General features: G+C 46.8%; 1 protein-coding gene across 1 annotated transcript; it reads right to left on the reverse strand.

Annotated features, from left to right (window-relative positions):
- Nucleotides 1-8,085: 8,085 nt before the first annotated feature.
- Nucleotides 8,086-19,141, reverse strand: LOC138638878 (WAP four-disulfide core domain protein 5-like). Its single transcript, XM_069728582.1, has 4 exons — nucleotides 18,928-19,141; nucleotides 10,513-10,650; nucleotides 10,282-10,424; nucleotides 8,086-8,178 (listed from the first exon to the last, which is right to left on the reverse strand). Exons 1-4 carry the CDS (start codon nucleotides 19,115-19,117, stop codon nucleotides 8,173-8,175), a joined length of 477 nt encoding a protein of 158 aa, XP_069584683.1. The 5' UTR covers nucleotides 19,118-19,141; the 3' UTR covers nucleotides 8,086-8,172.
- Nucleotides 19,142-23,073: the final 3,932 nt, after the last annotated feature.

Genomic DNA, 23,073 nt, shown 5'->3' on the forward strand with positions numbered 1-23,073 from the left:
TATAGAAGAATTGGGGCAATGATGGAGTCAAAAATTTTTAGCCATACGGTTACTGGTGCCTTGAGGTGGTACAGACGCCTTCTGATGGCATAGAAGGCTTTGGATGCCTTGTCTTTTAGTGACTCTATGGCTTGCTTGAAGCTCCCTGACTGGCTGAGTTCTAGGCCCAGGTAGGTGTACCTGTTGGTTTCAGTAAGTGGACGGTTGTCTATCATAAAGGTAGGATTGCCTTTGCTCTGTCTCTCTCCCCCTGTGCTCTGTCTCTCTCCCCCATGCTCTGTGTCTCTCTCCCCCTGTGCTCTGTCTCTCTCCCCCTGTGCTCTGTCTCTCTTCCCCCTGTGCTCTGTCTCTCTCCCCCTGTGCTCTGTCTCTCTCCCCCGTGCTCTGTGTCTCTCTCCCCCTGTGCTCTGTCTTTCCCCTGTGCTCTGTCTCCCCCCCTGTACTCTGTCTCTCTCCCCCTGTGCTCTGTCTTTCTCCCCCTGTGCTCTGTGTCTCTCACCCCTGTGCTCTGTCTCTCTCCCCCTGTGCTCTATCTCTCTCACCCCTGTGCTCTGTGTCTCTCCCCCTGTGCTCTGTCTCTCTCCCCCGTGCTCTGTGTCTCTCTCCCCCTGTGCTCTGTCTCTCTCCCCCTGTGCTCTGTCTCTCTTCCCCCTGTGCTCTGTCTCTCTCCCCTGTGCTCTGTGTCTCTCTCCCCCTGTGCTCTGTCTTTCCCCTGTGCTCTGTCTCCCCCCCTGTACTCTGTCTCTCTCCCCCTGTGCTCTGTCTTTCTCCCCCTGTGCTCTGTCTCTCACCCCTGTGCTCTGTCTCTCTCCCACCTGTGCTCTGTCTCTCTCCCCCTGTGCTCTGTCTCTCACCCCTGTGCTCTGTCTCTCTCCCACCTGTGCTCTGTCTCTCTCCCCCTGTGCTCTGTCTTTCCCCTGTGCTCTGTCTCCCCCCTGTGCTCTGTCTCCCCCCTGTGCTCTGTCTCTCTCTCCCCTGTGCTCTGTGTCTCTCACCCCTGTGCTCTGTCTCTCTCCCCCTGTGCTCTGTCTCTCTCCCCCTGTGCTCTGCCTCTCTCCCCCTGTGCTCTGTCTTTCCCCTGTGCTCTGTCTCCCCCCTGTGCTCTGTCTCCCCCCTGTGCTCTGTCTCTCTCCCCCTGTGCTCTGTGTCTCTCACCCCTGTGCTCTGTGTCTCTCACCCCTGTGCTCTGTCTCTCTCCCCCTGTGCTCTGTGTCTCTCACCCCTGTGCTCTGTGTCTCTCACCCCTGTGCTCTGTCTCTCTCCCCCTGTGCTCTGTGTCTCTCACCCCTGTGCTCTGTCTCTCTCCCCCTGTGCTCTGTGTCTCTCACCCCTGTGCTCTGTCTCTCTCCCCCTGTGCTCTGTCTTTCCCCTGTGCTCTGTCTCCCCCCTTTGCTCTGTCTCCCCCCTGTGCTCTGTCTCTCTCCCCCTGTGCTCTGTGTCTCTCACCCCTGTGCTCTGTGTCTCTCACCCCTGTGCTCTGTCTCTCTTCCCCTGTGCTCTGTGTCTCTCACCCCTGTGCTCTGTCTCTCTCCCCCTGTGCTCTGTGTCTCTCACCCCTGTGCTCTGTCTCTCTCACCCCTGTGCTCTGTCTCTCTCCCCCTGTGCTCTGTCTCTCTCACCCCTGTGCTCTGTCTCTCTCCCCCTGTGCTCTGTCTCTCTCACCCCTGTGCTCTGTGTCTCTCACCCCTGTGCTCTGTCTCTCTCCCCCTGTGCTCTGTGTCTCTCACCCCTGTGCTCTGTCTCTCTCCCCCTGTGCTCTGTGTCTCTCACCCCTGTGCTCTGTCTCTCTCACCCCTGTGCTCTGTCTCTCTCCCCCTGTGCTCTGTGTCTCTCACCCCTGTGCTCTGTCTCTCTCCCCCTGTGCTCTGTCTCTCTCACCCCTGTGCTCTGTGTCTCTCACCCCTGTGCTCTGTCTCTCTCCCCCTGTGCTCTGTGTCTCTCACCCCTGTGCTCTGTCTCTCTCCCCCTGTGCTCTGTGTCTCTCACCCCTGTGCTCTGTCTCTCTCACCCCTGTGCTCTGTCTCTCTCACCCCTGTGCTCTGTGTCTCTCACCCCTGTGCTCTGTCTCTCTTCCCCTGTGCTCTGTGTCTCTCACCCCTGTGCTCTGTCTCTCTCCCCCTGTGCTCTGTGTCTCTCACCCCTGTGCTCTGTCTCTCTCACCCCTGTGCTCTGTCTCTCTCCCCCTGTGCTCTGTGTCTCTCACCCCTGTGCTCTGTCTCTCTCCCCCTGTGCTCTGTCTCTCTCACCCCTGTGCTCTGTGTCTCTCACCCCTGTGCTCTGTCTCTCTCCCCCTGTGCTCTGTGTCTCTCACCCCTGTGCTCTGTCTCTCTCCCCCTGTGCTCTGTGTCTCTCACCCCTGTGCTCTGTCTCTCTCACCCCTGTGCTCTGTCTCTCTCACCCCTGTGCTCTGTGTCTCTCACCCCTGTGCTCTGTCTCTCTCCCCCTGTGCTCTGTCTCTCTCCCCCTGTGCTCTGTGTCTCTCACCCCTGTGCTCTGTCTCTCTCCCCCCTGTGCTCTGTCTCTCTCACCCTTGTGCACTTTCTCTCTCCCCATCTGCTGTCTTCTCCTCTCATGTCATCGCTTCTTTGACCTGTGTACCCCATGTGCTCTTGTACACGGTCAGACACAGACAATTTTTAAAATTAACTTTCATTCGTGGGAAAACCCCATTAATGTGACCGGCTTCCTCTTCCTGTAGACACGTTGCACATCTGCCGCCGGGATCAGCCGAATGATTCACTGTACCTGTACGGAATTCGTGTGGAGGTGCAATAAATCAGAGCGCCACCATCTTTGTGCAGATAGCAGCGGTCACATTAAAACTGTGCATGCGCTCCTCCTGTACAAAGATGGCGACAGTCAGTGAGTCATTTAGCTGATCCCGGAGGCGGCGTGTTCGCAACGGTGTCTACAGGCAGCAAGAGGCTGCGTACAGCATATACAGTGTGTGTATGGCGTATATAGTGTGTGTGTATGGCGTATATAGTGTGTGTGTGTACGGCATATACAGTGTGTGTACGGCGTATACAGTGTGTGTGTGTACGGGGTATACTGTGTCTGTGTGTATAGCGTATATAGTGTGTGTCTACGGCATATACAGTGTGTGTGTGTGTGTGTACGGCGTATACAGTGTGTGTGTGTGTGTGTACGGCGTATACAGTGTGTGTGTGTGTGTGTGTACGGCGTATACAGTGTGTGTGTGTGTGTGTGTACGGCATATACAGTGTGTGTGTGGTATGACGGTGTTCTGCTGGTGGTACCGCGCAAGAGGCTGGTACCACCAGAAGTTTCCATATTGAGACATCCATCACTTGGGTGTCACAATATGGCGGTCGGTGAACTTCCGCCGCTTTGAATTCTGGGATCCCGACACATCTGGACGGAACAAGAAGTGAAGACATTACAAGGTAACTGTATATTAAGATATTTAATAAATTTATTTAGATTTGCATAATAATAATAATAACAATATGTTTTTTTTTTTGGTATACTTATCTGATTGAGGTATATAGGTATTAGCACTTTTTAGGGATCATGTGCTTTAATCTAATTGAAGATATAGTAAATCTTTATTGTATACCTTACTGCTATATATTGACACTAGGACTCTTGTCACGCCTCTACATTCCAGCACCATGTTTATTGAAATTCTAAATCTTTTTATTTTTTGTGAAATAGACATTATGTTATTTTGTAGTCACTTGAATTGTTTTGTTCCCCAATATTTGCTCGGGAACAAACTTTGAGTTTATGTCTGGTGACAAGGGTCAGGATTCTGCTCCGACCCTACTTCATTCGGCCGCTGATCCAACATGAAAAAATGTTGGGATTACATTATAGCCAGTGATGAACGAATACATTCGGCACTATTTGTTACTCGCACGAATAGTACGGTAGTCGGAATATTCGTTACTCGGCGAGTAGTTTGCTGTTCAGCTGAGTATATTCAAGAGAGCCGCCGTGCATTCTTTATTTGCAGCCAATGGACATGCTGGGCTTTCTTGGCAGTCACAGTTATGCCGGCGCCATCTTTGGTGTGGCATTACTGTGTTTGTCTGGGGTTACAGCGTCGTAGAGGATATTTAAAGGCTGCCGGCGCCATCTTGTACACATTGCAGCCAGAAACAGCGTAGGGAGAGCATAGTGTGAGCGTAGGGAGAGTGAGAGAAGCCTGTAGGGAGAGTGTAGTGTGAGCGTAGGGAGAGTGTAGTGTGAGCGTAGGGAGAGTGAGAGAAGCCTGTAGGGAGAGTGTAGTGTGAGCGTAGGGAGAGTGTAGTGTGAGCGTAGGGAGAGTGAGAGAAGCCTGTAGGGAGAGTGTAGTGTGAGCGTAGGGAGAGTGTAGTGTGAGCGTAGAGAGAGTGAGAGAAGCCTGTAGGGAGAGTGTAGTGTGAGCGTAGGGAGAGCGTAGTGTGAGCATAGGGAGAGTGAGAGAAGCCTGTAGGGAGAGTGTAGTGTGAGCGTGGGGAGAGTGTAGTGTGAGCGTAGGGAGAGCGTAGTGTGAGCATAGGGAGAGCGTAGTGTGAGCATAGTGAGAGTGTAGTGTGAGCGTAGGGAGAGTGAGAGAAGCCTGTAGGGAGAGTGTAGTGTGAGCGTAGGGAGAGCATAGTGTGAGCGTATGGAGAGCGTAGTGTGAGCGGAGGGAGAGCGTAGTGTGAGCGTAGGGAGAGAGTAGTGTGAGCATAGGGAGAGTGAGAGAAGCCTGTAGGGAGAGTGTAGTGTGAGCGTAGGGAGAGCAAAGTGTGAGCGTAGGGAGAGTGTAGTGGATATTTAAAGGCTGCCAGCGCCATCTTGTACACATTGCAGCCAGAAACAGCGTAGGGAGAGCATAGTGTGAGCATAGGGAGAGTGAGAGAAGCCTGTAGGGAGAGTGTAGTGTGAGCATAGGGAGAGTGAGAGAAGCCTGTAGGGAGAGTGTAGTGTGACCGTAGGGAGAGCGTAGTGTGAGCGTAGGGAGAGTGTAGTGTGAGCGTAGGGAGAGGGAGAGAAGCCTGTAAGGAGAGTGTAGTGTGAGCATAGGGAGAGTGTAGTGTGAGCATAGGGAGAGCGTAGTGTGAGCGTAGTGAGAGTGTAGTGTGAGCGTAGGGAGAGTGAGAGAAGCCTGTAGGGAGAGTGTAGTGTGAGCGTAGGGAGAGCATAGTGTGAGCGTATGGAGAGCGTAGTGTGAGCGGAGGGAGAGCGTAGTGTGAGCGTAGGGAGAGTTTTTCATGGTAAAAAGCACTTTTAAGAGCTGAAGCAGGTTAAGTTGAGTTGTTTGTTAGGTGGGGAGAGTGTAGGGAGAGATTTAATAGGAGGGAGATTTTTAGGCAGGCACTTGGGTGTTCTCATCATTGCAAGTACATGCTGCAGATCTCTGCTATTTTCCACTGTGTTGTATCTTAGTTAGTATTAGGAACAGACTGTGGGATTAGGGTGAAATAGCGAGGGTTTCATTCACTACCATAATATACAAATCAGCTGTTTCTACAGGCAAATAATATTGGGTAGCACCAGCATATACAAAACCATTTTGAAGGCACACCATGAAAAATAGTGTCAGATGAGATTCAAGTACCGTGGGGCTGTCACCGCCAAGAGGTCACGGGAAAGACTCAGTCCCCACAAGTCGAAATGGCATCATTTCCAGGGCTAGCAATCTGGCAATGTGGGTGGATAGCGTTTGGGTCTGTGGGTGGGTGGCTGGATATTTCTGCTTTATGTTACATGTCTAGGGCAGGGACAAGTGAATCCTGCTCTGGAACAATGAACTGGACGTGGTTGCTGACTGTTGTGTTTGTGCAACTGCAGGTTGTGGGCAGAAGTCATCAGCGCCTACTTCATGGACAGCAGATTAGGAAGGCCGTAACATAGGGGAAGGGGCAGTGGTTTCACCATCAGACACAGATTTTGTACCCAGTCATTACGTCCACATACTTGGGTGCTTGGCCATGTGTTTTGCATGCTGGTGGTACTCTGGTTGGCAGTGTTCTTGCCTTTTCTCAGCTTGATTTGGCAAATGTTGCAAATTACAGTTGTTTTGCCTGAAAGAATTAAAAAAAAAAAAACTGCCATACAGGGGAACAACGCACCCTTGGCCTGTTATCTAGCTGGGGATTTTTCCTGGAAAATCTTGCCTTGCGCAGTCGTGTACTATGGAGAGAATGAACTTCAATCCAATATTGCAGCCAGCATGCAGCCAGCAGGTAAGGAAAGGGTGAATCAAACACCCAAAAACCCCGCCTCCATGGCTGAAGATTGTTCCCTCCAAATTCAGGTGATAGTGTCCCTTGAAGCCTTCGACGCAACCCACCGTGAATCAATGATGATTCCTACCTCGTACTCCAGATGACCCTCTACCAATACCGGCGGAACATTGGATGAGGAATCTTCTCTAACCGTCCCCACAAGTTTTAATAGGGACCTGTGGAAGACATTATAAACACAGCAGCAAAGGAGCTGAGCTAAATGCTGGGCTACAAACCTGGTAACCAACAGGACCTTAGACATGTGACAGAGTGGGAGGAGGTCAAGGGGTGGAGTCAGACGCTGGGGAACAGAGAAGGGATAAACACTAGAGACTTATCAAACAAGCAAAAATTGGGGCCAGGAGATCACGAGGTACCAAAAGGGAGAGACATGGGATAATCAGAAGCAAAGCCAGAGTTAAGTAATCCAGAGGAACAGAGGACACACTCCAGGGGTCAAGCACGCAGACTAAAGCAGAATATATAGCTGAGTGAGAAACCCAGCTAGGAGTGAGTATAAAAGAGAGGCCAACAACATTAACCCTGAGAGAACAGGACATTAACCATGTCCTAACCATGACAGATAGTGTGCCTGAACAACACTGTTATACCTAACGATTTTTACTTGGAAATCTGGCATTCTGCTTTGTCTCTGAAACACAGTTTTATCACAAACTATTTGGACTAGCTAATGGAGTCTCTGGAGATTGCCACACAGTTTTTTCACAATCTACTTCGATGCCGGAAGGTGGATTTCACGCAGGACAGGATCCTATCTATTTGACTGACAAGTTCACTTTCAGCACCAGCACTAGCACAGGAGAGGCCTTTCTGCACTGTGACTCAGACAATTGTGCTATCAAAACAAGATATCCGCTCTTTATATGGCCAGGTACATGTGACTTCAGCAGCCAATCACAAATGACCTTGTGTCATGACATTGTGGATGTTTTCTGTGCCCTGATTGGCTGCCGGAATCAACACACAGAAAATTAAGGGGGGAAATAAAAAGCATGTGACGCTCCTCTAACCTCTCCTCACCCCCTCCCCTCATCAAACACTGACCCGCAGCTCATCATACAGCACCACTATCCTAACCAAATTAATAACATAAGCATTAGTGGAAACGAGGTGATTTGCTGAACTGTGACCAAATTTTGCTGACTTGTGAAAGCGAACACGAATCGGAATGTGCTACGTTCAGGCCAAATTTGAAATTGGCGAACGTTTTCCGAACAGATTCACTCATCTCTATTCCTCACAGCTGGAATATCTGCAGGTTTTTGAGTCCTTGGTTGTGATTAGAAAAGTTCTTACCAACAACTCAGAAAATTACTTGTTATGTAAATGAGCTGAAGAAACAGGAAATAACTCAATAATGCCTGACCCATTACCCAACAGAAAGTGATGACATCAGTCACCTGATGCTGCAGCCAATCGTTAGCCTCAGCGATCATGTGACATGATCACATGCGTGATGTCATCACTAGTGAGGAGCGAATTTTTAAATATTCGGTTCGGATTATAATTGCCACATTCGCCAAACATAGCCAAATGCCATTGAGTCAATGGGAGTAGAAATGAGCGAATATGTTCGGAAACGATTGTCAAACATAAATTCGGCACCAATATGGCACCAATTCGGATTTGTTAATATTTTTCAAACATATTCACTCATCTCTAGTCACCACTTTCAGTACGGGACAGAGATCGGCGGTGGCTGGAGAAGTAAAATAACGTTTCTTTCTGGATTTTATAACCATCTTTTCTTTCCTATTAAAATCTCTATAATGTACCGGACTGATATTTTCTGTATTATCTCTATAATTATCAGAAAATAATGAGATGAAAGTCACAGAACAAAGATGGGGAATGATGTATTTATTAGAGGCAGGAGTCACACGGCAGCAGATCATCACCATTTCCCACCGCCGATGTTTTCCATCTTGTTTTAAACCTGAAAGAAAGAAAATTATGATTAATCTATAGAAGTCGAGAAGACAGAATATGGTATATATAGCAGTGCTGGGGGTCTATGTGAACATGTGGATGGCACATTGTACAGGGGTCCGAGAGGAGTTTGATTATATGTAGTTACTTGCCTGGGAGAGATGATTTGGCTGATTGGTTGGATGGGGTGAGAATAAACAGCTCATTGGCTGGATGGGGTGAGAATATGCATCTGATTGGCTGGATGGGGTGAGAATAAACAGTTGATTGGCTGAATGGTGTGAGAATAAGCAGCTGATTGGCTGGGTGGGGTGAGAATAAGCAGCTAATTGGCTGGATGGGGTGAGAATAAGCAGTTGATTGGCTGGATGGGGTGAGAATAAGCAGCTGATTAGTTGGATGGGGTGAGAATAAGCAGCTGATTGATTGGTTGGATGGGGTGAGAATAAGCAGCTGATTGGCTGGATGGGGTGAGAATAAGCAGTTGATTGGCTGGATGGGGTGAGAATATAAGCAGCTGATTGGCTGGATAGGGTGAGAATAAGCAGCTGATTGGCTGGATGGGGTGAGAATAAGCAGCTAATTGGCTGGATGGGGTGAGAATAAGCAGCTAATTGGCTGGATGGGGTGAGAATAAGCAGCTGATTGGCTGGATGGGGTGAGAATAAACAGTTGATTGGCTGAATGGTGTGAGAATAAGCAGCTGATTGGCTGGGTGGGGTGAGAATAAGCAGCTAATTGGCTGGATGGGGTGAGAATAAGCAGTTGATTGGCTGGATGGGGTGAGAATAAGCAGCTGATTAGTTGGATGGGGTGAGAATAAGCAGCTGATTGATTGGTTGGATGGGGTGAGAATAAGCAGCTGATTGGCTGGATGGGGTGAGAATAAGCAGTTGATTGGCTGGATGGGGTGAGAATATAAGCAGCTGATTGGCTGGATAGGGTGAGAATAAGCAGCTGATTGGCTGGATGGGGTGAGAATAAGCAGCTAATTGGCTGGATGGGGTGAGAATAAGCAGTTGATTGGCTGGATGGGGTGAGAATAAGCAGCTGATTGGTTGGATGGGGTGAGAATAAGCAGCTGATTAGTTGGATGGGGTGAGAATAAGCAGCTGATTAGTTGGATGGGGTGAGAATAAGCAGCTGATTGGTTGGATGGGGTGAGAATAAGCAGTTGATTGGCTGGATGGGGTGAGAATAAGCAGTTGATTGGCTGGATGGGGTGAGAATAAGCAGCTGATTGGCTGGATGGGGTGAGAATAAGCAGCTGATTGGCTGGATGGGGTGAGAATAAGAAGCTAATTGGCTGGATGGGGTGAGAATAAGCAGTTTATTGGACGGGGTTATAATAAGCAGCTGATTAGCTGGGTGTGGCCAGAATAAACAGATGATTAGCTGGGTATAACAAGCAGCTGATTGGCTGAGGCAGAAATATAATGTTTCATGAACTGCAATACCAAACATAACCATGTACTGGGGTGGCGCTGTTTCTAGAATATAAAGTAGAGTCTTTTCTCTCTTCCCGTATATCCGCTTCAATGCCTGACAACCACTAAGATCTACAGAGAGATACAGGCCTCAATTCATCAGTTACGGGGGTTTTCTTAAGTCACTCTCGTTTTTGGTCTTATGGTGCTAGTTGCTGTTTATTGCTCCAAATTCTTCAACATGGCGCATGCAATTCATGAATTTGGCGCAAGTTAAAACATTTTTAATTTCTGTCTTTTAGGCACCAAAACTAGCAAGTTGTGCAGATTGGAGAATAATTTGTGAAAAATAATACACCACGGGCAGGAACTGGAGTAAAGCTGCGCCAGATATTAAGACGTTTTACAACATAGAAATTGATGAATCTGGCGAAAACATCTGGAATTGCCAAATCTTGCCCACAAAGAGAAAAAGAAAAAAACCCAGAGGAGCACATATAAAATAGACTTAAGAAAAAAGGCGCAGATTGAATAATAAATTTGGTACAAAACACACACAACTAAACCAAAAAACAGGTGCCAAGGCAATGCTGAATCTGGCCGTAGTGTGAGGTGGTGCTGGGACTTCCCGCTGGGGGAGGGTGGGGAGAGCTGCACATGGAGAATACACGGCTGATACTTACAGTATCCGAGCACAGCATCCGACAGCCGAGGTCACAGCACCTCTGTCGCCCAGGACACGAATAGTCATCTTTGCACTTTACCACGGAATAAGGCTTAGTGCAGGGTGCGAATGTATTCACCGTTGGACAGTTCCCGGGTTTAACTACAAAATATACATAAACTTCTGAGTGACGCGACCTACACAGCAGCTAGGGGGTAAAAGAGGCATCCAGCAGGGGCAGAGCACGCACCTCTAGTGCACTGTGGCACACATTCGGGGGAGCAGCACTTCAGATTGGATGGACAATCCTGGTCATATTTGCATCTTCCAGGTTTCATTCGTCCTAGGCAGTTGCTCCATTGCGCTGGGCATGATCCCGGCTTTTCCTCTGCAAAAAAAAAATAATAGTCACTAAATTAACACAAAAAGGATAAGGTCAAATCAGTACAGAATATCTAAAATATGTACACAGTGCCTCCACCAGCAGAATGGTGAGTGCAGCTCTGAACTTCTGATCCTGCTGGGTGCTCCTGACCAGGGTCGGACTGGGGTGTCTGGGGCCCACCCTACTATATGCAAATACTCGTCAGCTGTTATCCCTGTTATAGTGGAGCATCGACTCTAAAACACAGGCGGCTCTTGCACATCTACTGCGTGCCACCATAACTGGGATGTACAATTATGGGATCTTTGGTAAAACAAGCTATCACCGATCCATGGGCTCTACATATAGGATAGGTGATCATTTAGGGCCACCATGGGAAACTTCACCGATCGGAACAATGAGGAACTTTTACCCCTGATAGGACACTTATGCCCATTTTATAATGCAGCAGCAGGTGGATGTCTGACCGCAGCTCCATTTATTCGCTTTGGGGCTTTCAGAAATAATAAGTGCAGCCACTGAAGGAATGAATGAATCAGTGGTCAAGTCGCACATAACGCTCCAGTCTAATGGGGATAAAAGTTCCACATTTTGCTGAAGGGGTCCAAGTAGTCAGACCCCCACCAATCAATACATCATCACTTTTCCTGTGGACAGGTGGTCACTTTTTTCCACAGGAGAACCCCAGTAAGTACATCTTGTTCCAAGTATTTAATCTCTAATGGAAATAAGGAATCTTCTCCTGATTAATATCAGAGAGGACAAATGACCGCCATACACAGCACAATACCCTATACCAAGGCCAATAATACCACATACAGGGAAGAAATACCACCACACCATGACCAGACCACATAGTGACCAAATAATACCACATACAAGGAACAAATACGCCACACAATGATCCGACCATATAGTGACTGAATAATATCACATACAAGGAACAACTACCGCCATACCACGAACAGACCACATAGTGATCGAATAATACCATATAGATGGAAGAAATACCACCACACCATGACTAGAACGCATAGTGAATGACTAATACCACATACAAGAAGAAGTACCATCACACCATAACCAGACCACATAATGATCGAATAATAGCACATACAGGGAAGAAATACCACCACAACATGAACAGACCACATATTACTACCACTTAGTGACTGAATAATACCACATACAAGGAACAAACACGCCACACCATGAACAGACTAGATAGGGACTGAATAATACCACATATTACAAGCATATAGCAGCCAAATAATACCACATACAAGGAGAAATACCGCCACACCATAACTAGACTACATATTCCACAACATAGTGATGGAATAACACCACATACAAGGGACAAATACTTCCACACCTTGACTAGATCACATGTTATCATCACACAGTGACCGAATAATACCAAATGCAAAGGACAAGTACCGCCACACTGTGTCCACACCACAAATTAACACCACATAGTGACTGAACACTACAATACTGATAATGAATACAAACCATAATACTAATAGCATTGGTATTCATACCAGTGACATAAACAAGAGCTCTGTATATAGTGTAGAGTGTATAGTGTAAGTGTGCAGGCAGTGCAGTGATCATCAGTAACAATATACACAGGAGCTCTGTATATAGTGTTATTATACAGGAAAATACAGTGATCATCAGGTAATACAGTGATCACCAGTTAAATTATACAAAGGAGCTCTGTATATAGTGTATAGTGTACAGGTAATACGGAGATCACCGGTGACATTATACTCAGGAGCTCTGTATATAATGTATAGTGTACAGGTAATACTGTGATCACTGGTGACATTATACTCAGGAGCTCTGTATATAATGTATAGTGTACAGGTAATACAGTCATCACCAGTGACATTACTCAAAGGTGGTGGAGGCCTACCGGTCTTGTAGGCTTACTGCTACAGGCAACATACATGAAGGAGACCCAACCAGGAGTCTACACATTTCCAATAATTTGTGGCAGACATAAAAAAATTGGCATCAATTTCAATAGAGATTAAGTTGTATAATGGGGACGTACAGCTCTTCTACTGCAACCAGCCCTGCAGAAAAACCCAATCAGTCTTCAAATTTAAAATATTTAGGGGCAGGCACCTAAGTGGCCTCAATTTCCCCAGAGTAGAACTAGTATAATGGGGACCAACACCTCTTCCATTTCAGCCAACCCAGCAAATGGATTGGAGACCCAATCGGGAGTCTTCAAATTTAAAAATATTAGGGCCTGACAGTACCGAAGTGTCATCAATTTCACCAGAGTATAAATATCATAATGGGGACCGACATCTCTTCCACTACGGGCAACCCATCATATGGAGACCTAATCAGGAGTCTCCACACTTCTAACTATTAGTGGCAGAAACCACCAAACTGGCATCGATTTCACAAGAGCAGAAACACTATAATAGGGACTAGTGATGAGCGATTTTGTTAGGAAAACGATCGCCAAACATAAATTCAGCACGAATATGGCACATTCGGATTCCTGAGCAGAAACACAAGCAAAATTTTATAAAATCGGTAACATTTGGTAAAAAGTGCGGGAAAATATTTGCATTGTCACAAAAGTATTCTCAGCACTTTAACAACGATAATGGTGGGATATCATGAGTGTTTGGCACGTGTTTGATGAGGGGAGGGGGTCTGCAAAGCTCAGAGGCGACGCGTTCTTGTAGACAGTAATTTTTTTTCTCCCTAACGTAATGTATGCACATTGCGACTAGCCAATCAGGGCACAGGAAACACCCACATTGTACTGACACAACGGCTTGTGTCATTGGCTGCTGAAATCACATGTCCCTCACATGCCGAGGGCAGTGAATTCCATTGGAAAGTAATGAGCGGCCCCGGAAGCAGATAGGGAGGACTTGTCGCTGGACAGGTAAGTATAATTATAATGTTATAGCAATATAGAAAAGGACACAGAAGACGGCACTGCCAACACTGCTAGGCTGCTAATTATTAGGGGTATCTTTTAACCATGCGGTTACATGCTGTGCTTCAGGATCTCGGGTGCTCTTCAAAATATAACATTTAAGTCCACTTGTATAAATGAGAAGAAAAGGGAAGGCACTCACCGATCTGTTAAAAAATTCCTCGCATTATTAGATCTTCATTTAAAATCCATGGCAGGGAGAGTGAGTAACGGAGCTAAAGTGAGCAGGTGTAGATGACGGCCGTTTCGTACTGTATAAGCACTTCTACGGGTCAGTCCGTCTTAATAATTATAATGTTTATTATTAATTTATTCTCTCTTTTACAGCCCCACCCCCACCCCATCCCATATCTGTAAAGTTCAAGCTCAGGGTTCAAATGCAAGTTCGCGTCATCTCCGGCCCCCGATCTCCAACTTTACAAAAAAACTTGGGCGAACCCGCCGATCCCGAACATCGGGGGGTTCACCCATCACTGCTGCTGAGAAAATGTTGCAGTATTACAATGGCAGGAAAATTTGCCCACTTCAGATGGACTTCTTCCGCTGCAGTATCGATATAGCGATGCTATTTGTAGCCAACCAAGTTTTTGTTGTTTTGAGGGGAGCATGACACATGCCTTATAAAATTTCACAATTTGCTTTATTACAATCGCAGGAAACTTGTCTCACCCCAGATGGGCTGGTACGCTGCAGGAGCAATATAGCGAGGCTATTGAGATCCAAACAAGTCTGGCGCAGTAAAAATGGCGTATAATATATCCCTGCTCAGAACCATTTTCAGGATTAACATCTAAAAGAATATTATGAGAAGGACTGTTGTACGTGCACACATTGTGGATCTGCCTGTGGAATTTTCTGCGCAGATTCTTCCTCTCTTGGCAGAAAACGCAGGTAAAAATCTGTGCGGATTTGATGCGTTTTTTGCTGCGGATTTTCATGTGTTTTTTATGCGGATTTGTATGCGTTTTTGTAAGCTAAATAAAGATCTATTATTTAACAAAAAAAAATTGTGATGCCATTGCTTTGTCCAACCTCTTATTTTACATACTCCATTGAAGACCATATCACATACCATTTCACCTATTACAAGCCTAATTTAAAGCACGATCCATCATAAAGAAACCAGGAAGCTTATGCCAATAAAACCAATCATACTTTATTATTCAAGAAACAATAAAAACCTTCAGAACAATATGTCAATCAATGGGAATACATACGCAGAAAATGCTGTCTGCACTTGAAATACGCCACCATACACCTTTAAAAAATCAAGTGATCCAAAATACATATACGGAAAAGTTTACAAAGACCAAAGTCTTAAAAATAGAGACGTATTGCTATAAAACACCTCACTAGTATTAAAGAAAAACCAAACACCCCCCCTCCCCCCCCCAAAAAAAAAAAAAATATATATATATATATATATAAACTAATTCATAGCCACCTTATTGAAAATATATATACAGGGCATAAAAGGATCAAGCCAAGTGGACAAATGAATATTATATGCTCCTATACAGAATAATGGGTGCTATAAACGTATGTATGCTATTACATTCAACATATGCAAAATGCAAAAAGATAAGCCCCAATGGACAAATGGGTGTTAAATACTCCTATATTAAACAGTGTTAAACTATGCTAATACTTGCACCTGTGTTGCTTCTGATTGTCTCCACCCTGAGTTCCTGATTGGCTCCCCCCTGTTTGAACAACCTATTTAAACCTGACATTGCACTCCATTCCTTGTGGGATTATTGAGCTACTAGCCAAGCTTATGTTCACTTGCTTCTTAGTCTCAAGATTCTACTGCTGCTACTGTGTACCAACCCTTGGCTATCCTTGACTATACTGTGTGCTGCTCCTTAATACTACATTGCTTCTCCTGCGTATCGACCCCTGGCTTTCCCTGACTACGCTACCTGCATTTGCTGCTTAGTGGTTGCAATTAGGGTTGAGCGAAACCGGTCGGCCATTTTCAGAAGTCGCCGACCTTTGGCAAAGTCGGCTTTCATGAAACCCGACCCGATCCCTGTGTGGGGTTGGCCATGAGGTCGGCGATCTTCGCGCAAAAGACGCGTTTCATTCCAATACCGCAAGTATCGGATATCGGCCGATATTTGCGGTATCAGAATCCATATTTTTGTGTAAAATAAAGAATAAAAATAAAAAATAGGGATATACTCACCCTCGGACGCGCCCTGGTACTAACCACTGTAACGGGCAGCTTCCATTCCTAAGAATGAGCGCGTGAAGGACCTTCAATGACGTCGCGGCTTGTGATTGGTCACGTGAGCGGTCACATGAGCGGTCACGCGACCAATCACAAGCCGCGACGTCATCGAAGGTCCTTCACGCGCTCATTCTTAGGAAGGAAGGCTGCCAGTTAGTACCAGGGCGCGTCCGAGGGTGAGTATATCCCTATTTTTTATTTTTATTCTTTATTTTACACATAAATATGGATCCCAGGGCCTGAAGGAGAGTTTCCTCTCCTTCAGACCCTGGGAACCATTAGTATCCCATTGCACTGCATTGGGTTTCGTGTTTCGGCCGACCCCGACACCGACTTTTTAATAGGATCGGCCGATTTCACTCGACCCGACTTTTGAGAAAGTCGGGTTTCGTGAAACCTGACCCGACCCTAAAAAAACAAAAGCCGCTCAACCCTAGTTGCAATACCACTACTCCATCCCAGGTTAGTCCATAAACGTGAGAGTCTGAACAGTCTAACCAATAAGGAAGATTTTCTGCAATTGGCACAATAACATTCTTCCTTCCTCGTGGGATTATACAATTTGTACAAGTTTTTAGCAGAAGAAGTATCTGCTGCTTGAACCCTTGGCTATTGCCTTTAATCTAAAATTTCTGATAGTGGCATTGAATGTGATCATGCCGGTAGCATGTAACGAATCCTTCCCATCGGCACCCGTGTCACATGTCCGCAGGTCGCCTAGGGGTTGGCATGACAACTCGGGGTCTCCAGCAGACCTCTATGATTGTCATAGCCAGATCGCTATGAGCACTGCCCAGCGGTCGGCACTCATAGCAAGTGAGCATTTCTGCTGCACACAGGTGATCTGATCATTGCCTGCGTCTAGCAGAGGAGATTAGACAACTGCAGCTTCTAGTCTCCTATGGAGGCTATTGAAGCATGCAAAAAGTAGAAAAAGAAATGTTTTTTAAAAAATATATAAAAGTTCAAATCACCATCCATTTGTGCCAATGAAAATAAAACAATTTTTTAAAAATACACATTTGGTGTTTCTTTTTCACCATTTACCGACCCGAGTATAAGCCGACCAGAGTATAAGCCGACCCCCCTAATTTTGCCACAAAAAACTGGGAAAACTTATTGACTCGAGTATAAGCCTAGGGTGGAAATGCAGCATTTACCGGTGAATTTCAAAAATAAAAATAAATCATTATTTCCCCATAGCTGTGCCATATAGTGCTCTGCACCGTTCATATTTCCCCATAGCTGTGCCATATAGTGCTCTGCACCGTTCATTGTGCCCCATAGCTGTGCCCCATATACAATGCTCTGCACCGTTCATTGTGCCCCATAGCTGTGCCCCATATAGTGCTCTGCACCGTTCATTGTGCCCCATAGCTGTGCCCATATACAGTGCTCTGCACCGTTCATTGTGCCCCATAGCTGTGCCCCATATACAATGCTCTGCACCGTTCATTGTGCCCCATAGCTGTGCCCCATATACAGTGCTCTGCACCGTTCATTGTGCCCCATAGCTGTGCCCCATATACAGTGCTCTGCACCGTTCATTGTGCCCCATAGCTGTGCCACATATAGTGCTCTGCACCGTTCATTGTGCCCCATAGCTGTGCCCCATATAGTGCTCTGCACCGTTCATTGTGCCCCATAGCTGTGCCCCATATATAGTGCTCTGCACCGTTTATTGTGCCCCATAGATGCTCCACATAATTCTGTGCCATGGCCGCTGCTGCTGCAATAAAAAAAAAAAAACACATACTCACCTCTCTTGCTTGCAGCTCCCAGTGTCCGGTCCCGGCGCCTCCATCTTCCCGGCGTCGCTCCATCTTTCCGGCGTCTCTGCGCTCTGACTGATCAGGCAGAGGGCGCCGCGCACACTATATGCGTCATCGCGCCCTCTGACCTGCACAGTCAGAGCGCAGAGACGCAGGGAAGATGGAGCGACGCCGGGAAGATGGAGCGGCGCCCGGCGGCTGGAACGCGAACAGGTGAATATTACATACTTACCTGGTCCCAGCGATCCTGATGCTCCCTCTGCCTGTCCCACGGTCTTCGGTGCCGCAGCCTCTTTCTCTATCAGCAGTCACCGACACCGCTGATTAGAGAAGTGAATACGCGGCTCTACCCCTATGGGAGGTGGAGCCGCCTATTCATTTTTTTAATGAGCGGTCCCACGTGACCGCTGAAGAGGGGAAGACGCTGCAGCACAGAAGACCGTGGGACGGCAGGGGGAGCGTCAGGATCGCCAGGACTAGGTAAGTATACCTCAGCGCCCTCACCCCCTTACCTGCCGACCCTGCCACCCACCTTGACTCGAGTATAAGCTGAGAGGGGCACTTTTCAGCCCAAAAATTTGGGCTGAAAATCTCGGCTTAAACTCGAGTATATACGGTAAATAAAAGATGGTTTGGTGTCTATGAACTCGTAATGACCTGAAAAATGATAGTGTCAGGTCAGTTTTAGCATTTAGTGAACATGGTAAAAAAAAAAAAATCCCATAAACTGTTGTGCAATTGCACTTTTTTTTGTAATTTTATCACACTTGGAATTTTTTTTTTCCCGCTTTCGAGTACACAATATGCTAAATCCAATAGTGGAGTACAACTTGTCCTGCAAAACACGAGCCCGCGCATGGCCATACTGACGGAATAGTAAAGAAGTTATGGCTCTGGGAAAAAGGGGAATGAAAACACAAAAATGAAAAAGGGCTTAAAAAACAATTGAGTCATAACATGATGCAAATGAGTAAAGACAACCAGACGTCACGTCTTGAGGCATGTTCTCCTATGTTCAGTTCCAACATCAAAGCAGCACAAAATAACCCAAAGGGAACTGATGACCTAATTGATCTTATTGTTTTCTATGGGGTCAATTTTAAGCAAGATGGGACCAATTTTGCTGCCAGATCTCTACCAATGAGTCAACATCTCAACGCAGCTATGGACACTGGACCAGAGAACAACATCACCAGCTTTGTCCAACTCAGGCATGAGACAGCAAACCCAACAGAGAAGACTTCACTCAACCAGTTCTTAGATACCAAGAAGACTATTCGCCATTGATGGCTGTAACTTACTGGGTGGTGGTGGAGGGTTGTGCGGATTCCATGGTTTTGGTGGTGGTGGATTGTGCGGATTCCATGGATTTGGTGGTGGTGGATTGGGCGGATTCCATGGATTTGGTGGTGGTGGATTTCCATAGTCATGTGCTAAGGTTCCTGCGTAGCAGAGGATGAGTAGAATGAGACATCGGGTGTCCGGAGCCATGTCTGCACTGTAGATATGAGTCGTCCAGGTGAAGAGCACATCATTTATAGATGGGAACAAAGATGGGAGGAGAAGATACAAGACCGGTTGGGCTCTTCCACGATAATAGATTTCACAATTTATGGGATTCTATGAAGACATCACTATAATTAGCAGAGAGGGATAATCATGTCAGCAACTCCCTGGTATCTGGTTTTGCAAGAACATCCATGAATTTTGACAAGTATGCACTTTTCTGTTTTAGCACCTGGAATCACCTTTCCAAGGTCAGGAACTCCGATGCTCCTCTGTCTGTGTCCCCACAGCATGTATCGCCACAGACCTCGAGATTGTCAGCAGGAGAGTGATGAACAGCAATGGATGCGGACTCTCAATAAGAAACTTTAAAGGATTTGTACCAATAAAGAAAATAATCATCTATCCATAGAGAAGCTAATGATTTACTGATCACTGGTGGTCCTGTAAGGAGGTGGCAGTGACCCTCATGTGCTTCCACTCTCCTGAACACTGAGCACATGTGTCACGTGCCGCACCCTGAGGGTCTGCTTCCATGGTCAGAAATGGCTCAGTATTTGCTCAGGATTTGACGCAGGTGAAATCTGTATCTGAGATCACTGGCAGGTCACCTGTGTTTTAGATGAGTTTTTTCATTGAAAAAAAAAAGTGTTTTCCTGTTTGCAGATATATTGGGATATGCTCCCACAGTCAGTAAATGCTGCGGGTTGGACGCTAAGCACATCTGCAGCGTCCAGATGTTATAATATAGTGGATGGGATTTCAAGAAACTCCATGCCCACTAGGTGTGCACCGATGTCCGCAGCTCAACCGCAGAGACGGACATGTGGAGCATCTTTCCAGACTGCAGCATGTCTATTTATTTAAATCACCACTGTCCCTATTATACAACTGGCACTTCCTAACGCATACAAAACACCTTTGGTCTGACAGAACCGACAGCCGAAAAATGAAGAGATCCAGAATACAATTAAAATAAGGCTTTATTTATGGAAAACATATCCCGTGCCATAGTGCACAAGTGCAGCGGCCCCCAGTCTCAGGGCAGCAGGGTACTCGGTACCGGGTCCTTCAGTTTCCTCAGCTGGGATGTCACGGTGGCCCGACCCGGTCCGTGGCCCTGCTAAAGGGCACCCAACTCAAGGTGATGTAAGTTTGTCAAGTGTTCGTGACGCCACCTGTGGTATTCGGTCAGGGTGACCGACGCTGCTTAGGGGTCCACTGGGGTGATGGAATGGCAGCTGGATGGTATACCTTCCCACAGGTGAAGTTTATCCCCAGGGCTTCCCAGAAGTGTAAATGTTGATGGTGGATGGTGCAAGGGGCGGTGAATAACGAGGACACAATGCGTGCAGTCTCTTTACCTTTACTGAAGGCTTCAGCATCCACAGTCCCGGGTGCCGGATGACAGGGTAGGCAGGGTCCGGCCAGTCTGATGGCAATTCCAGAGTCCCCTTATCCAGGTGGAAATCAGTAGCCTTCCCCTTGCGCACAGTAACGTAGTAGGTCCCTACGTGCATTAGCTCCCATAGGGTCCTCACTCTTGTTACTCTTCTCTCTGTCCCTCAGATGGATAGGATAAACTCGTATGACGGTGGTGGCCTGAGGCTATTTTATAGGGACCCTAGTGTCGCCCCTGCTCCGCGTTGCCACCTTGTCTGCTTAGGTTCTTAGGTCAGGCAGCCAACTTGGAGATGACTGTCCTGCCGGTCTCTGAAGTAAAGCGTAGAGTCTATTACTCCCTCGGTGTTCCGGCCACCGGCACTGCGCTCAGTGGGAGGCAGCCTGCTTCTAGCTGGTCTCCCACTGGTTATTCTCCTGTTGCCATGACTTCGGTGCTCACTTACTACAGCACACTTCCTTTCTTGTCCTTTCCTTGGAGGCTGCCGCAATCAGGTGCAGGCGCAGCTCCGTGTCCTTCCTTCCTTTCCTGGGCCGAGCCCAGTCTGCTCCTCTCTCCTGACTATCTCCTGCTCCCTCCAGTCAGGACTCCTTCCTCCCTCCGACTGCCTAACTTCCTAACCAAACCCCCAGTTTTACCCAAGTGTGAGGAGTGGCCTAATAGATAGAACCTTTTGCTCCCCCTGGTGGCCGGCGTGTGAAGTGTGTGTGTGTGTGGCTGTGATACCTGGCAGGGTGAACTCCTTTGGTGCCATCAGACGTAACATCGCTCCCCCTGGTGGAAGAACGACATTACTGCAATGGCCAGGACTCTGGGGCGCTGCACAAGCACCAAATCAAGAAGTTATGCTAAAAGCATATAATGCAGTGTAGTAAATAGCAATGCCACACATAAATCTGGTATATTGCACTTTGGTTGCCTAAGCATACATACAGAGAAACCATTACAGATATGTGCCATATAAAGAAGACAATTGCAATATCTACCTGCGGCTGACCCAGCATCCCACGCCCCCGGAAGAAGCTGGTTGTGAAACACGCGTTGGGGTGAGGTGGGATGCTGGGTCAGCCGCAGGTAGATATTGTAATTGTCTTCTTTATATGGCACATATCTGTAATGGTTTCTCTGTATGTATGCTTAGGCAACCAAAGTGCAATATACCGGATTTATGTGTGGCATTGCTATTTACTACACTGCATTATATGCTTTCAGCAAGTTATATTACGTGGCCTCCCACTTCTTGTTTTGGTGCTTGTCTTGTGCACTATGGCACGGGATATGTTTTCCATAAATAAAGCCTTATATTAATTGTATTCTGGATCTCTTCATTTTTCGCCTGTTGGTTCTGTCAGACTGAAGGTGTTTGGTAAGCATGTCTATTTATGTAGTGGAGACGCTCGGTCTACGCTGTGTAAATTACCCATACAGTTTCATTAGATGCGGTAAAACCGCATTATCTTCCTAGTCACATGCGTATTAACTGCGGGAACGCAGCTTACTACGCATGTGTACTAATTTACATAATGGTGAATCCTATGACAAAGCCAGAAGTACACAACACAGGAAGTGGAGGAAAGCACCGACGCCCCCTCTTTAATAAATAAATAATAATTTTGTAAACAAAAATGGTGTGGGGTCCCCCTAAATTTGTTAACAGCAAAGGAAAAAGCAGATAGCTGTGGCCTGGCATTCTCAGGCTGGCGAGGCCTATGGATTTTTGCCTTCACCAGCCTAAAAATAGCAGCCGCCCCACCATTGTCACATCCAAAGATGCACCAATTGTGGCACTTTACCCGGCTTCTCCCACTTGCCCTATATCAGTGGAAAGCGCGGTAATATTTGTGGGGTTGATGTCACCTTTGTATTGTCCGGTGACATCAAGCCCACGGCTATCTATAAGACACCTATCCATTACTAATTCTATATGGTAAATAAAGACACAGACAGAATAAAGTCCTTTAATTGAAATAATGACACATACTCCTTTAATATTCTAAATTAAACCATACTTATTGCATTGCCTATTCCAACGAAACCCTTGATCTCCTGTAAGAGAAATAAAACAACAAATCAACAATATAGCATACGTGTCCACCAAGAAGATAATCCATAATGGCAGCTGTGCTGTTGCTGGTCAGCTGATGTGGGTGGTGACCACTCTCATCAACCTTTAAATAGTCACCTGACGCATCAGCTGACTGTTGGTGATAGCGATTTTTTTGGAGACCAGCCGATGAGTGTGGAGCTCTCTGGTGTCAGCGTGTATCAGCTGTTTGAGGTCCTGGGTCCTTATCCACTGCTGAGTATAGCTTGCAGCAGCAGCTTGGAAGCTAAGTTTCCCTGTCTTTTCCTGTCCAGTGAGGTGGAGGAGGAGGAAGACAAGGAGGTTATGTTGCGGCTTCCCACACACGAAGTGATGAAGCCACAACAAACACTGATTCCTCAGCCCCAACTCTGGCTGTGGCCAGCACTGGTCTTGAGTGTGCAGGTTGCAGGGTGGGCAAGGGTTGCCTACCCAGGGCCTATTTTCAGACCGCAT

The sequence above is a fragment of the Ranitomeya imitator genome, chromosome 5 (genome assembly GCF_032444005.1).
Source record: "Ranitomeya imitator isolate aRanImi1 chromosome 5, aRanImi1.pri, whole genome shotgun sequence".
Lineage (NCBI taxonomy): Eukaryota > Metazoa > Chordata > Amphibia > Anura > Dendrobatidae > Ranitomeya > Ranitomeya imitator.